The following is a 16,763-nucleotide window of genomic DNA, read 5'->3' as shown; positions in this document are numbered from 1 at the left end:
TACCTCAGCGCATTTTTTTTTAATGCTCTAAATGTTTAAACATGCCTCCACTGGGAGCTCTGAATGACGTGCATGACTGACCAAGCCATAAACAACCTCAGCCCGTGCTACTCCCAACGGACCGTCACAACCATCACATAACTTTAGACACAAAAGGATTTTTTTTTTTCCCCCAGTTTAGCAGTATAAAAGTGTTAATCCAACCACTGCATAGGATCAAGGGCACGGACTAAAGGTATAAAACTCACACAGGAGGCAGAGCAGAGGTCCACAATAGAGCTTTATTTTGTCATTCATCAAAATAACAAACTTAGTATCTCTGCAAGCTACTGTAACAAACTCAATCAGAAAATAACAAAAAAAAAAACAGGTACACCTCTATTTACACCATGGTTTCTGATGTACGCTCAATCACCTTCATCTCGTGACTGGGGGCAAATGCCGAGTAAGACATGAGGCAGTCAGCTTCTACATGGTGCTGTGCCAACAGTAGCAGACAACACATGGCCTATGTAGTCAGAAGGGGAGCTGGACAGTACAAGGCTAATCTAATGTCGAGTACCATCGTGTGCACTTCAAAATAGAAGCCTTTGATCCCACTCAGTGCTTTTATTTTAATGACAATACAGATCTGATCTGAGCTTATCTGAACATTAAGAGGCATTGGCTGATGCTCCTCAGTGCTTTTGGAATTTAACAGGGGACATTTTCAATTGGTAAACATTTCATGTGTATTCTAAGCAACAAGAAAAAGATCCTATCAAAACTGGAGCATCCAGTCCTCAATACAAAAATGGGAATTATTACAGGGTATACAAACTCAAGGATCCATTATAACTGAGAAAACAAGACAATTTTCAAATCTGGGTAGATTGTAAATTTTATTGGAAAACAAAAATTTACAACTTGGAATGGATTATTTGAGGCATGACCAGAGGTCATTAAAAAAAATAAAGGAAAGAAAAGTAAAAGTAGTGAGTAAAACATTAAAAAGCAAGATAAGATTAGTCATTTTCTGGTATATAGAACAGCAGATACAAAAAGAGTTTGTACGAGTACCTAGGAGATACACCCGTGTCATTTTTTTGCAGTAGTGCAATGCTGAGAGATTTCCATATATACTTTGTCCGTAGTCCATGCAGAGTTTCAACTCCTCTACATTGTTTCCATGCCAACAGTGTTGCCAAGTGACAACCAGCTGACAGGTTTCCAATGTCGCCATGCGTGGAGGGGCCCCGAGCACACAAGACAGGAAGATTCGAAGTTCTCCGGCTCCCAGGGGCCTCCACGGGCATCTGGTTGTATGACCGTTCCGTCACTCCAAAACACCATGACAGCAAAAGAAAGGGACATGGGGACAAGAGCCTATGCAGTTTACATGCAGTTCCTTTGGACAGCAGAAGGGGCAGGGACGAATGGGGGCTATTAAGATTTTACAGATAAATTACACAAAGAAAAAAGGCAAATTATTTATATACGAAATCTGTACAAGGCCTTCACTTCGCCGTCATCATTTGTACGAACTCTGCGGGTGAAAGGAAAGGGAGAAAAAAATAAATAAAATAATGTTGCAGCATTGAATGAGAGAAGCAAACAGATTTAGGATAAAACACAGCATCTACCAACCTTCATAGTTGACCTGTCCATCTCCATCAATGTCTGCTTCTCTGATCATTTCGTCAACTTCTTCATCAGTCAGCTTCTCTCCGAGGTTTGTCATCACATGGCGCAGCTCAGCAGCACTGATGTACCCATTGCCATCCTGAAAATGCAATCCGTCAGTAAGCAGTTTTTAAAAACTGCGGTGCATATGCATGCGTTTGGGAGTGCAGGCAGCCTTTACCTTGTCAAAGACACGGAATGCTTCTCTGATCTCCTCCTCGCTGTCTGTGTCCTTCATCTTCCTGGCCATCATGGTCAAGAACTCTGGGAAGTCTATCGTTCCATTTCCTAATGACAGGAAGGGAGGGGGGGAAATGGTATTGAAGATGGATCGACATCCAGCAGTGACAGTAAGAGTGGCTAGCAGGTTCTGAAGTCAGACTGAGTTCTCACCATCAGCATCCACTTCATTGATCATGTCCTGCAGCTCTGCCTCTGTGGGGTTCTGGCCCAGAGAGCGCATGACTGTGCCCAGCTCTTTGGTGGTGATGGTGCCATCTCCATCCTTGTCAAAGAGCGAAAATGCCTCCTTGAACTCTGAATGCATCAAATGGGGAAAAAAAAAAAAAAAAGTGGATGGGCTGTTTTAGTAACGACACGCTTCCAGCTTGACATGCACAAAGTGGTGAGACAGTGGTTGTAAATCAAAGAGCACTGCAGAAGACTGTATTTATAAAAGAAATCTACTGATTAACTAACCATATAAATGCTGTCAGCCTATGCCTATCTTAGATGACAAACTCTTTATCTTATCCTTGCATCACATTCAGCCAAACCCTGAATTAGCCCAAGACAGGGTATTACATCACTATGTTTCAGTTATAAACCAACTACACAATACTGATGCGTCTTTGTGTTTTGAGTTCCAACTGCAGTCGTTTCTGGCTAAACAAGGACAGCGACCACGAGACCGAGCAGCAGGGCAGAGTCAGGCTACATCAGCAACAAATGACAGCATGTGTAGTTTGGTGGAGCCGTGAGGGATGACGAACAATGACACACTCATCAAGTGTGATGAGGCCAATGGGCAATGTGTAGTGGCATGCAGCAGCTTGTCAGTGTCATAAAAACTACAACCTGCCCTGCCATTTGCAGGGTCAAACACACAGGGCAACACCCTTTTTGTTATGAGGAGAGGCCTTGTCTGCATCTACTGCAGGAAATATCAGGGGGATCTGATTCCTCTGGGGCGGGCCACTGAAACCCCACATCACTGCAGTCATTTACTGCGACTTTCACCGAGTCAACACAGCACATTATTGCACAGTCACGTCATGCTGTTTGTACAAACCAACAATCTAAAAACTGGCACACGTCAGCAAAACACGAAGCAAGGGTTTGCCCACTAAAAGCCGATATCATAAAACACAGCTAGAGTTGTGATCAGCATAATGCGAAACCAGAGAACGAAGCTCATTTAAATCAACAAAAGCAGGATGATATTACAAAGGAAACCCTTCTACTGGATTGCATTTTTGACATGAACTGTGTCTGTGTAAACACTGGAAGTGATGCATAAGGAAACACTCCTCCTGCAAGATTTACAACATCTTGGCCTCATCCTAGGATACCAGTATACTAAGCCCATGTTACCACTGCTTGTTCTTGTAGTATTCCATCTGATGAGTACACACCCAGGGCAAAGGACACATCATGCGCAGCATGTAAAAGGTGACTGCCAGCACCTCAACAGAACACACAGCCCTTCCAGATTACATCATTTATTACATGGCAACCATGAAAATGCAAAGTTTTCCATGAGGGAGTCCTTCAGCGCTCCAGAGCCAGCAAGCAACAGCCGTTTCTTTCATTCCTGTTTTATGACCAGTAGGCTGCCCTGTGGAATGCCTTAAAAGGCAAAAGTATAAATCCGCTGCATGGGATGCAAGGATCCATAATGCAGGCCACTTTGCAGGTTATGAGGAAAGCAGAAGATCAATGCAGCGTTGTCTTACCAGCAATCTGCTCTTCTGTAAGCTGATCAGCCTGTAAAATACAAGATGAAGCCATTATTAGCATGACAAACAGCAAAAATACATAATTTGCTTTTCCACCTCTAAACTAGTCAGTCACCCTGGTGGCCTCACATATAGGGCCGTCCATTAACTGGAAGACTGCAAACACATCTTTCTACTGCTGGTATAAATGATTAGGGATACAATGCCTATGACAGCAGCTGGAACGATACAACTACACAAAACTGACATTTCCGTACCGGTTAGCTAACAATCTTGTTAACCAACGACAGAGAGAGTAAAACATGTAAAATCGTAGGACACTACATGTCCTGAATGTTGGAACATCTATGTTTGAACGATCGATGACAACTGCTTTACTGAAGACAATGAATGACTCACAAATTGGCGGTAAACGTTAGCTAGGAAGAGCTACAGAGTGCTAGCGACCGTTACGTGCCGGCTCACAGCCCTGACACAATACACACTTCTAGTCGAATGACTGACTAATACAGCAGTCGTCAAAAACGATGCAGCGGTCGGTAAATAGTCAGTTTGATCAGAGCCTTCGATCGTTTGGAGGGACTTTAGCTAGAGCGCGGGTAGGCTCCCATATAGGAAACATAGGAGCACCCAGCGTTCATGCACTATTACAAGTGTAACCCAGAAGGTGTAATAGCATTTATTCAGACCAACACACCGTTCGCTATTTTGGTGTCACAAGTTAGCATTACCTAGCAACTAGCACTCAGTCATTTATTCGCCCGGCACTGCGGTGGTTACAGCGCGCACTGAGCGTTGCTTTCAGCTCAGCCCTCGTTGACGTTTCGTTTCATTACCGTCAATTTTGCACTAAAAAAATGACGCGCTGCGGGGCTGCCAAGCGACCTAGACTGGAAAGAAAACCTAATCCAGTTTTTCTTACCATTTCGATGTAGATGTAGCGGCTGGTTCACGACAAAATCCGTTAATAACCCAAAGCCGAGTGAGCCTGAGTGGACTGACAGCCTCTATGAACACACTGACACAGAGGCTACTGGACTCGGCTTTAACGGCTATCCTAAACTCCTCCTCTTTTCAATATCATTCCGCCAACTTCCCTTTTCCTCAGTTACTAAATTCATCTAAATACATTGAAGGGAATGATTGCCTGCAAAGTAAAACCGTAAAACAACTGATATACGCATGTACTACTGCTTCGGAGGTTTCCGTGTTGATATTCGGAACGATATCGCGCATCGGTGGTGGTCTACATAACGGCGTATGAATACTTTCTGCTACTGCGTGATGGGGCACAAGACGTAGCAGAAAGAAATCGCGCTCTCTGATTGGTGTGTTTGTACCTGCAATGCGTCACTCCCATGGTCTGCGCTGCCGCTGCATCTTGTCCATAGACATCCCAGTCAGTGCCACAGGCTCAGCAGACAAGCTTGTTGCATAGTGTGTATACATATGGGCATCATCTTTAGGGAGGCCCAATAAGATAGTTTTGATAAGTAATTAGCTACCAGGAGCATAGTTTGTTACTTGTAACTAGGGTATTACTGACCCACTTTGTGCTAACACCAGTTCCTCTACCTCCTATTGCTGCAGCTTTCTCATTTCTGGTTTCATTTCTGGTATTTTATTGGCATGTTTGTACTCTAAAACTGCTGTTATAGGGTGACCACAGACTAGATTAGAGTTCAGTGGAGTAAAGTTCCCTCCTGTCTGCTCTGCAAGTCTTCATCACTTTAGATTTTATGCATAATTAGATGCAGTGTCAGGGCTGAAGTGTTTGGGTGTAATAGTTTGTAATATTTAATAGCTTGTGCATGTGTGTGTGTGTGTGTTGTCTGTGTACGTGCACATTTAGATGTGTAATATGTGACTGTAGCAGGCGTTGCTTGTCAGATGACTGTGGATTCTCAGGTCTAATTGTGCTGCTGGTGTGGATGGGAGTATCTGATAGCCTAATTGCTTATGCCTGACTGCTCCCCTGTCTCCCAGTGACCACCTGTCTCTGCCCTGATCCCAAGGGAGGCGTCGAGGAGTTGGAGGAGGGTGGACGTAGATGTGCGAGGAGTAGGGTTTGAACAACCACTCAGAATGTACTAGAATCTCCATGTCCCAAAACAGCCCCCTTTTTTTCCCTACCGGTTCCACTGCCTCCCTCCTTATTAGCCACGGGTGTCACTATATAAGTAGAGAGCAGGGATTGTAGAAAGCTCAGTATCTCACACATCGATGTAAGGAATCCAAAGTGGTTCCCGGTTCCATCTGCGCTGTTCGCTGAGGTGCTGCTGCCGGAGCCATGTGATCTGCTGAGCAGCCTCAGAATCTGCCTGGCTTTTCCCCAGCCTAACTAATCTGGAGCATATTGGATTCTTTTCTTTTAAATCTGTTTTTCTGCTACAGGGTTTTTGTCACTGTGCAGATTATGTAATGCCAGAGGTGGCGGCACAAAGGCCTAAATCTGTCACAAGAACCAGATAAGCTGATGCATGTGCGAACGACTGTATGTGGAGGTGTATGAATTCACCTTTTGCCTCTTTGAAGATCTTTGGCAAACACTGTAAAAGCTACGCTTAGATACCGATAAGTTGTCGCCACGGACATTTAATCGCATTTTCCTCTGACGTTCACATGTTTGAGGCATTATTATGTGATCGATTGTGATCGATTGTGGATTGCACCAATAAAACCTGTTACGAGACAATTGGTTTAGTGGTGGGTCATAAATATTTCAAAATCAGAATAGCTTTCTATTTAGTCCTCCTCCTCAATTTCTATAGCCGCAATTCATCCAATATGCAGAATCAGCAGTTTGTTTGCTTGATGACATGGCCTTCAATGATCCCGTGGTCTCAGAGGAGCTGCTCCAGGTCAAAGGTGAATGTAAGCTGGAAGTTAATATGGACAGAGCAATATGGAACCCAGGAGACATTACTTAATGGTCTATAAAACTTGAAACCAATCTCCATGATGTAAGCCAAGGACGACCTAACTCACACCACAGAGCACAATACAGTATGCGTTACAGTGTTGTTTCTGCATTATGGATGTTTGGTGTTATGTGAACTCTGGAGTATTATTTTTTTTACTTGCACATACGCACTTTGCTCAAACCAGTGTTGAGCACTGACACTATTATATTTCTCCTGCCGTTATCAGCTCTGTGAATATATAACTGGCTCGCATAATGCGTCCTTATCAGCACTGCCCAACCCAGAGCACTTGTATAAAACGGCAGCTTTCATTTCTGTACCGCAGGGGGTCAAGGGTCGCTTTAGTTCAGCCAAGGCAGGGCTGTAGTCAGCCCTCCATCCTCATTAATGTCACCTCCCAGTGGCCATGACATCACTCCTGCTGATAGCAGTTAGCGTCGTCCCCTTTACAGGAAAACCAACCATGTGGGTTAGTTCAATTTTTGGCAATGGGGGCGGGTTGGCACACAGCACGTGAGATACAGTATGTGGTGGTGCTGTGCAGCGTGGTGGGGTTGCACAATCATGTTCTAAAATAAAGCAGCTTTCAAGCATAAAGGGCTAATTTGTGCGGTTAAGTGGCATGTGAGGACTTTGAGGGATAAAGTGCTGGTGACAAATATGAGAAGATGTTTACCTGTGTAACTGAAAGACGCGGACACCATTATTAATGGATGAGGATTTGTAATGCACCTGCTGGTCTTTTGCCAAGTGAGCAGATCAACTTTCATGGGAGAGAATGGCAGTTGTCTGGGCGTCATGGATGTCAAGTTCGTAGTGAAAAGACCTTTACAGTGCGTGAGTGTGCACATGCAGACCTGCACCTGCTTGCTTTTCAGTGTGTGTTTGAACATCCACACGCCGGGTGTATGTGTAAGATTAGCCCATATGCCCCCATACAAACGCTTCTGGAGATGGTCGGTACAACAGGGAAGGGGTGTGCTCATGTAAACATGTATTTTTTATGACCTACAGGCAATTTCAGCTGCATCTGACCAGCCTCTGAGAATTCCTGATTACCAGTAATACTTCCCGGCAAACACTGGCCACACTTCTAGCCCAGTCAATGGAGGAAGTCGATGGCTTACAGCAAACCACTCCCATTTAGTGAGAATGGTTTTACAACCATGCAATAAAGGTGTGAGCTGTGTAAAGTCCAACAACAGGCTAGCCGCGCATGAGCCGATCCCACGGGCATTCTGGTCTACCTGTTACTGAGAAAAGACTTGTTTTCCAAAATTACATCATGAGGCAGAAATGATTAATGGCTTTAAATCGGATAAGAGGATTTGGTCGGGCCTGCTATTCCCTGCCTATTTCAATCATGTTGTGATGAAATGGATATAGTGTTAAGCATGCACTTAGTTTTCTGTCCCCCCAAACGTGTTTCTGTTCATTGGGCCTGCTGCTAAATCATCAAGTGTTTCTAAAGCTGCACATGTCAGTTGTTTTATTCGAGGCGATCTGAGGGACAAAACCACTTACTGGCTGTCAAATAGAATCCCTACTGTTGAGCTTCTCTCTCTCACTTTTCATTTCCCTCCTGTCCTCTCTCTCTCTCTCTCTCTCTCTTTCTCTGACTCTATCTAACTCTGTCCTTCTTCCTTCCACCCTCTTTCTCTCATTGGCTTGCCTCCAGGTTGTCTGCTGCAGTCAGTGTGGAGCTGGAGTTCAAACACTGCAGCCTTCAGCAGCACATGAAACAGTGCTACTTGGAACCTTCCAGAAGTGTGGCACTACAAAGCTCCCTCGGCAAGGTGATTTCATCCTCACTGGCTTTTGTTTTTTCTGTCACCGCTCGTCACTGTTAGCTGTGCCTTTGTCTATCACAGGTGTCAGAAGCTCTACTTTCCGTGGATTTTTATTCTTTCCCGCAGTTTCCTCTACAAATCCTCTATGTAGTGCTGTGGCGTAATCTCAGTTTACTCTCTCAATCAATCCCGTAGAAAGTGAAACCAGAGGAATCGAGAGGCACTGCAGAGGTTATGCAGGGGTGTTGGTGTGGAGAAATGACGGGGGGAGAGTGTTTTCGCAGCTCCCCGTCCTTGACCCTGGTTGGAGGGTAGGCCAGGTCTGTCTCTGCAGTGGCAGGGACCTGCAGGGCTGCTTCAGTCTGTGCCCCTCTCAGATGATCTCATTCTGCAGGGGGCAGCAGGCTCCACCGCATGCTGTGGCCACTTCCAGATGAAGGCTGCAGAGCAGGTGTCTAGTCATCTGTGTGTGTGTGTGTGTGTGTGTGTGTGTGTGTGTGTGTACTGCTGTGAGAGTGCTGCGTTTCTGCTTAAACCCCACTCATAAACAAATGTGATTGATCTGTCTTGTGTAGAAGTCTCAGCTGTGACACCTGCTGGCTGGAGGAGGAATTGCAAGAAGCTGGCAAAACAAACAGAATGGTGTAAAGGGAATACTAATGAGATGTAGAGGTGGAAAATAACTACGTACGTTTAGCCAGGTGCTCTACGTACATACAGTTTTGAGATTACATGAGTTTCTCCATTTAATGCTAAAATTACTAGTCAGTGTCAGGTCCAAAAAAGTACAAAACATACATTCAACAAGTGAAACGTCATCACTTTAAATATTCCAGTAAATTTATATCTAAAACGCAGTGAAATTCTGAAATGAGTATTTTACTTTTGATATTTAAACTACATTTTGCTGATACTAGTTGTGAACTTGAATGCAGGACTTACATATAGTTGCAGTTTAAGATAAACAGATGGTTTTCTTAGTCAATGTGATGCACTGTAACAGGCAGCATAGGTTACACGGTTATAGGGGGCACAGGGTCAAAATGTTCGATGGTTTAAATTCTTAAAAGAAACATCATCAAATTATTCAGTTTATATGCAGGCCATAGACAAACAGTAAACATGGGGCCTTTGGGGTCACTGTTCCAGGACAGCTGTGCCGTCGCCATCTATGCCAGAAAATGTAGGTAAAATGAACGCAATCGAGACCAAATACAACCTTAAAACCCTGTTTACATGTTAATGCATCAGAGTGCATCATGAGTCCTTTTCTGTAAATGTACTTGAATTGTATTTTGCTTAGTAGCTAGGTAATGTTTTTAAAGCAGAAAAAGCTCGATTTTGGCTGCATCTCTTCACATAATGGCATACTGTCACACTGTGCTTGACACACATCAGCTTTGCAGGTTGATGCTTGCAAAGTTCAAACCTTTGTGTTATCTTCAGCCACAGGACCTTTCTGGTTTCAACATTACTAAAGTGGCTTCATAGTTACAAAACCCAAACCACTGCATTCTCTGCTCTTGAAATGATCACCACATGACAGTGTTGCTAAAGTGGCCTTTTTAATTATTCACATGAAATATTAACAAATGATTTTTACTTGCAGACAGACAGCTTTCAGCTGAAACACTGAATTACTCCGCTGTGGTAAATGAACTGGGAACCAATCCAGCAATGAACAATAATTTAGAGTGTAATTTCCAAAGTAGATAAATGCTTTCAGAAAACAGTGACACCTACTTTCTATGGGTTGAAGTGTTTGCGGAATAATAACACTTAGATAACTTGAATCAACCATGTTTTGGTGAATATGAACGATGCTGGATGTGGACACATTACTGGACAAGAACAACGATGAACTTCGTATTGAATATAATTGTGAACAGAGGGCAGGAGCCTGACACCAGGTATTCTGGTAAACGCTAATGTTGCTATCAAAGAGGCTGTTGGCTCAGTATCAGCTGGAAGCTGAAGACCACTGCAGTGGTTTACTTTTCATCAACATCTCTGGCCAAGAGATTGTCGAGTTCTGCTGGGTCAGACTGACTGTAAACTGATGTCCAGGCAGAAAAAAACTTCCAGCACCAACTTGGCAGGTCCATCACTCAGCGGAGAGGATTGGAAATAATTGACTTTAAAAGTCACTCGGGGTTAATTACTGGTTTTGTTGCAATATAAATAAGGGTTATTCATCTTGTCAGTATAAAATATATACTGTGGCTCAAAAAGTGCTTGCACTGTGGTCATAAACCCACATATTTGTGTTTGCGCCTTCTAGAATGTACTATCTGTAGTAGTGCCTTGGTGTGATGTTGTCAATGATCCGAGGGCTGCTGTGGGTCATGTAGTGCAGGGCCGGATCTGAGTAGTTGAAGGGTGGAGGGTTGTACTGCTCGTGGATGTAGTCCGGCGACAAGTGGGGGAGGCTGGAAGAAATGAAATGAGCCCATCAGAAAGCTGGAGAAAATATGAAAACACGTCAGGTGACGATTCATCAAGATGCTGTAAAGTGATGTGCGTATTATTTTTTGCACTCTAGATGAGGAGAAGATGTCTGTAGCTTGGATCAGACGGGTCATTATGTACTGTGAAGCTGCCGTGTGGTACTAATATTTACCTCTATCAATGCCAGGTGTTACATTTCTGTACAATTTGTGCCTCTTTCTGTGAAACCCTGGCTCTGATCAGTGCTGTCTATATTTCTCCATACAGTAGACAATAATTTCAGGCAAATTTATGGAAATGTTTGAATGGGCAGCAGTTGTTGTGGAATACTCAGTGACTCATGCATATTCATGCAGGCTCTAGCCCAGATATCTCGAGTGTTGAAAGATGCTGAAATCTGGGGCTAAAGCTGATTAAAAACATGAAACACACATCCCGAGCGCTCCTCTAGACTCGCTGTTGTCTGATTCGCAGTTCAGATGTTTTGAATTGTATATCATTACGGTTGTTCTCTGTGCAAATATGTATATCCCCGCTGATAATGAGGTACAGACTGTGCAACCTGCTGTATCATGAATCATCCTGTGAATAACAGACGAAAAACAAAACAAAAAAAAAAACACACACATTTTGCCAAATGATTCTTTGCAAAGTTGCCCATTGACAGTGCAAATCTTTAGACCCTTTGTTCAGTCCTTGGTTACAGTTGTGCCGTTATGTTGTGTCGTTGCTCGGTCCAAATTGTTGTACATTTGGTGCAACTTAATGTGGAATCAGTGAGTTAAACCACAACTGTTCCATCGTATCACACACATCTGGGACCTTACGAATTATCATATCATACTGCATAATCCAAGTATCTCTCTCTCTGTCTTGTTGAAAGACAACAGAATAACCACTTCCCGGGCTTTTGCTTATTCACTCTAATCTAACAACATAATCCCAACAATGCTGCCCCCCCTCCCCTCCCTCTCCTCCATTATATCCATAGGGCCTGCAGAAAAAGCAGGCCAGTCATCAGGGGGATTATGTGTCTCCATGGCCCACTAACACCTGGTCCAGATGCCATACATCTGCACACACACATGCATGCTGGAGCAAAAGGATACATGCACACTGTGATGCGCAAAGTCATGAACACATCCTCTGTTCTCCACTTTGTCATGCACACATGCATCTGGGTATTCTTCAGAGTGGATTTCTATTCGGCGCGGAACAATCAGCTGTGTATTGAAACCCCACGGTGATCTGTTATTTTTGTAAGTGCAATTGAGTGGAGATGAATATTTTTATTGCGGCTGACTCTCCAATCTGTGTTGTCTGGTTAAAGAAAATAACAAACACTACAGGTTATTATATCTATGTAATGTAATGGGTTCATTTTCCTACTGAGAGTTATAAAGAGTGATTGATATCATTCTCCTGTCTGCATAATAAATATGATGTGCTGAGCTTAGCATAAACACCTTCTGAAGCAGCACCTCTAAAGTCCATAAATGACCACACCGTCTTGTTTTTAATTTGTACATATATGAAGCTGCTGGTTCCACCGAAAACACGGTTCGGCTATGAGTAGTTTTTACAATTTGAGCAAGTTGCAATGTGTCCCATAGTGACCCTTAGAGGTCCCAGCAGGCAGATTTGGCTACATTCAGACGGATCTAGCCAAGCTGGTTCCCCTTTGACAGCCTTTATGCTAAGCTAAGCTAAACTGCACCTTTATATTTACCACACAGATATAAAAAATACATCACTCTTCTCTCTCCATCTACTCTGTGCATGGGAGAAAAATCCCAAAGGCTGAAGTTTTCCTTACATTAGATCCTTTAATGATGCTGTTTTGGAGATTTTGTTGCCAGCAGAGCGTCTCCAATGTGCATGAAGCTGCAAATATTTTCTCCACTATTTGATGCTCGTCATTATTTTGGTTTACTATATATTATATGAGCAATATTCCTCAGTGTTACCCAAGTGCAGTTTCATAACTCAGACGAAAGCTGTTAGTAGGAAGTGTTTTTGTTTAATATAGTAAGAGAGTGGGCAGTCCGTCCTCCAACTGAGAAGTTAAATGGGAGGAAGACAGTGCTGCAGCAGCACAACAGTGGACAGGATTTAAAGCCTTCAAGTTGCTGTAGAGGATTGTCTCTGGGCAGACCTACTTGACTACTGTACCTTGAAATACGCTGTGTGTGTGTGTGTGTGTGTGTGTGCGTGTGTGTGTGTGTGTGTGGTCATTCTCTGCAGCAGTACATTTTGGGATGACCTGCATCGAACCCTGCCTCACCCTGCCCAAAGGAGCTGCTGACCCACCTAAAAACATGTTTTATATTCACTCATTAGAGTTTTAGTGCCCCGTGACGGTCTGGCCATTGTTTTGTAAACCACTGAGGCTGTACACTTTGTCTTCGCATGCCTTTTGTGAGGCTGTAAAGCTCATTAGAGAACAGAACACATGATGTCTGATGTGTGGTGCGCACTGTGCACCAGACAATGTTGTTGTATGGATGACAACGTTTCTATTCTTAGCTCCAGTGAGCTGAAAGAGATGAAAAATGGTAGAAAAGAAAAATGCTATGCTAACACATAAATCCGAAGCACTTAAGTTAAATGTCTCAGGCTGTTTTGGAGTCTCCAGCTCGCCTCCTCTTTGGACTCTACAGATAAATGAAGCCTGATAGTAGAGACTGAGGAAAGGCCTGTGTCATAATTAAATGTCAAACAACAGTGTAACAAACAATGTCTAACCACACGAGGTACAGATGGAAGGTTTGTATTCAACCATATTTAGCAAAACTGTAACCTCTAGTATGTATTTTTAAACTGGATTTTGTTTTAGTGTGTTTTTTATGTGAAACATACCTTTAAATATGTTCCTAAGCAGCAGAAATAACCAGTAAATGTCAACAATCAAATGCAACCTCTCTAATATAGCTATCAAAGTATTATTATCATTATTTGTGTTGCTCGTGTCACTCACTCTCCAGTAACAGTCTTCTTGCAGCAGCAGCAGAAGCAGGCCAGTGCAGCCAGGAGCAGCAGCAGGAGCAGAGGGATGCCAATGCCCAGAGCCAGACCCAGAACAAGGTCCACCTCCGTACTGTTCACTTTTCCTCTGTCTGTAACAGATTCATCAGTACTGAGTCATCACAAACTCCCTCTCTCTTCGAAACAAGTCAGGAATGTTTTGCAAAGCGAGAAAGTTTGAACAGGCCTGTTGCTCACCTATTACACAGGACTGGGTTTTATCCACGTCAATGGTGCCGTTGCAAACACACCTGTAGCCCCCGTAGGTGTTGGCACACTGGGCAGGGTGGACACACGCCTCCTCCTTGGCCTTACACTCATCCAGATCTGCAGGCAGACAGCCAGTCTTACTAACATGTTACCGGGTGCTGCACGATATGTGTACCTTTACATTACTGGATGTAACGTTTATCATGTTGAATGCACTTCCACCACATGTGTGTAGATTTCATTTGACCATTTTAGGATGTGGACACATTGAGAAAGGCTCTGTGTGTCCTCCTGCAGAAAACTTTGAGCATTAAACACTTAGTTTTTTGCATGTTTGGTGAATTTTTATACACTAATTTCTGCCATTCCTGCAGCAATTTATGTTGGGATTTTGTTTATTTCTGTAAAAAAAATAATAAAAAAATAAAAAAAGACAATAAGTAATGTAGTGCTTCTTTCATTTCTTAATTGGGGGTGGGACAAATGCAGGTATTCTAAATGTTGATGGATGTATCCCCTGTTCACTAGTCTACCTCTGTTGCAGTAAACATTATGATTAAAGAGCCTCATGAGTCATTTTAACATTTTTTTTTAAAAAACTGCTTATCTACAATGAAACTAGAAGCAACACTGAATAATAAGAGAAAATTCCAATTGTTTTCGAGCAAGGTTAAACTAAAATTGACCAAAGTTATATACTACTGCAATTTGAAACTCAGCAATTTCCCTGAGATTTCCACCAAAGGGATCAATACAGTTCTATTCTATTCTATTCTATTCTATTCTATTCTATTCTATTCTACTGGTACTCATTTTATTCAGTTGCGCAACATGTCAGGCAACAACAAGGAAAACATTTTTATGGATTCTTTTTAACATTGTAATTTTAATGGTAAAAAAATATGTAATTTTATTGCAAAAAAATTAATAAATAAATAAACAAAAGCACTTTACCATCAACTTCTGTTCTTCTGATGCCGTAGTGGCTGCTGACTCTGCTCAGGTAGTCCATGATGTACCAGTGGGGCGTGTCACTGGACACTCCGATGCGATACTCATCCAAACCTGGTCTGGATCCCGGTCCCGGATCTTTCCTAGTGATGTTGTAGTATTTGTTCCTGAAACCTTTTCTAAGAATGTCGTCCAGCTGAGCAGGAAACAGATAAACACTTGTTGAACAAACAACTACACCACAAACAGTGTTGTTACTGTTACTTGTGAATGTGTTACAGACCCACACACTCACTCACCTGTTTGAGTCCATCAGCTCTGTTGCTCCCCCAGATCATGGAGACGTTGAACAGGTTGTAGCCTGCCGACACAGAACAGCAGCAACAGTATGTGGTGACCTCTTCTTACCATATAAGGGCATGTTTACCATGGTAACAGGGAGAAGAATGATGCTATGATTAAGCTAATGAAGCTATAGAGGGAACCATAAGGGAGCTCATACCTGGAGGATTGGGAGCGTCACCTGCAGAGAAACACATCAGCCACATTATAATACACTGCTGACACATGAAACATGCGCTCTTTGTCATAGAGCACAATTACAGTTTTCTTAAATGCACAAGCTGCTGTGATACAAACGTGTTCCTAAGAGCATTTGATGACATTTAAGAAGCACAACACTTAGCAAGCATTTTGAGGTAGTTAGATGCTGAGCGGAGATTCACACCTGACACTGCTGTGGAATATACTGCATCAATGAAAAGTGCTTTTATGTATTTATGAAATTTATGTTGTGTGGAAAGGATTTAAATTCTTTAAAAAAAAAAGAACCTGTGTGAGCTTTGTGCATTGACTTTATGCTGCAAGAGACATGTCAGATCCTACAGGAGGTATGCTGGGAGTAATGAGAGGTTGTCATTTATGAAACATACGGTACCAGTCGCAAATTAACACACATCGCTCAGTCAAGGGTCTCTCTTTATCGCCCCTGTGGAGAATACATCAAAACTATAAAATAACACATGAGGGAATATGTAGTGAACAAAGTAAAATATCTTTTCCATTCTAGATACTAGCCACCTTCGCTGAGCTGGGTTCAAGTTGGGTGACTCGGTACCGGTCAAACAGCCCTTACAGAGGCTTCTGGATCAATGATGGTTCAACTGAGCTCAAAGCAGATGGAGTGGTGTTTTGTATGTGCTTTGATTTCTGAATAAGCTGCCAACAATGTCACCAGTAACCTCCTCCCAACAGCTGATGCTGGGATGTGTCTGCTGCTTGAACTCTGTGAAGCACTGATGTGGACTCTAATCTGTTAGTGAGTGTTTTCTACGGCTGTGAACTCCGCTGACCGTCTCTTCCACAGTCTTGTTCATCCTTCGCTGTGCTGATCCTCAAAAAACAGTTTCTTTGTTTGCTGCTTTTTGTGACTGAGCGTTTCCATTCTGGCTGAAGTAATGATAGATTGCGGTTTCTTCTGACACAGTTGAATGTTTTCTTGCCATATTATGGATTACTACAGTGGCTGAATAGGGCCTTTTGCTTTATAACAACACTACCGAAGCTCAACACAACTGATAGTCTCATATTTCACAGAATAACTTTTGGCATGGCTCGCTAAAACTAACTAAAAACTATTCCAGGTGACGACCTCATGAAGCTGCTTAGTTTATCGACAATTGTGCAGAAAGTTGTCAAAGAGCAGCTACTTTAAGAGAATAAATATCACTAAATATTATTATTAATATTAGAGTATTTTAAAAATGTATTTAAGTATTTCTGCTATTGGGACGAGT

At 42.8% G+C, this 16,763-nt stretch overlaps 2 protein-coding genes across 2 annotated transcripts in view; both read right to left on the bottom strand.

The window, feature by feature from the left end:
• Nucleotides 1–261: 261 nt before the first annotated feature.
• Nucleotides 262–4,663, bottom strand: calm2a (calmodulin 2a (phosphorylase kinase, delta)). The gene is made up of 6 exons (XM_008276530.1): nt 4,543–4,663; nt 3,618–3,648; nt 2,056–2,199; nt 1,844–1,950; nt 1,627–1,762; nt 262–1,525 (listed from the first exon to the last, which is right to left on the bottom strand). The coding sequence occupies exons 1-6, from the start codon at nt 4,543–4,545 to the stop codon at nt 1,497–1,499; spliced, it is 450 nt and encodes a 149-aa protein (XP_008274752.1). The 5' UTR covers nt 4,546–4,663; the 3' UTR covers nt 262–1,496.
• A 5,235-nt stretch (nt 4,664–9,898) lies between these two features.
• LOC103353519 (fibrillin-1) overlaps nt 9,899–16,763 on the bottom strand; it is a 27,790-nt gene continuing 20,925 nt past the window's right edge. The window contains exons 21-26 of the mRNA XM_008276535.1: nt 15,470–15,490; nt 15,267–15,328; nt 14,971–15,163; nt 14,005–14,133; nt 13,760–13,898; nt 9,899–10,763 (exon numbers count right to left, since the gene is read on the bottom strand). Coding sequence (XP_008274757.1) covers nt 10,622–10,763; nt 13,760–13,898; nt 14,005–14,133; nt 14,971–15,163; nt 15,267–15,328; nt 15,470–15,490 — 686 coding nt within the window. The 3' untranslated portion in view covers nt 9,899–10,621. The remainder of the gene's footprint in view (nt 10,764–13,759; nt 13,899–14,004; nt 14,134–14,970; nt 15,164–15,266; nt 15,329–15,469; nt 15,491–16,763) is intronic.

This window comes from Stegastes partitus, unplaced genomic scaffold (genome assembly GCF_000690725.1).
Source record: "Stegastes partitus isolate 25-593 unplaced genomic scaffold, Stegastes_partitus-1.0.2 Scaffold75, whole genome shotgun sequence".
NCBI lineage: Eukaryota > Metazoa > Chordata > Actinopteri > Pomacentridae > Stegastes > Stegastes partitus.
Note: the sequence above shows the minus strand (reverse complement) of the source record. Positions and strands in the feature narration are given on the sequence as shown.

What these genes read in the sequence shown, in the direction of transcription:
- calm2a (XM_008276530.1), bottom strand. An exon ending in TACAGAAGAGCAGATTGCTG is followed by an intron (nt 2,200 to 3,617) that starts GTAAGACAACGC and finishes TGATGCATTCAG; the next exon opens with AGTTCAAGGAGGCATTTTCG. An exon ending in CAATGAAGTGGATGCTGATG is followed by an intron (nt 1,951 to 2,055) that starts GTGAGAACTCAG and finishes TCCTGTCATTAG; the next exon opens with GAAATGGAACGATAGACTTC.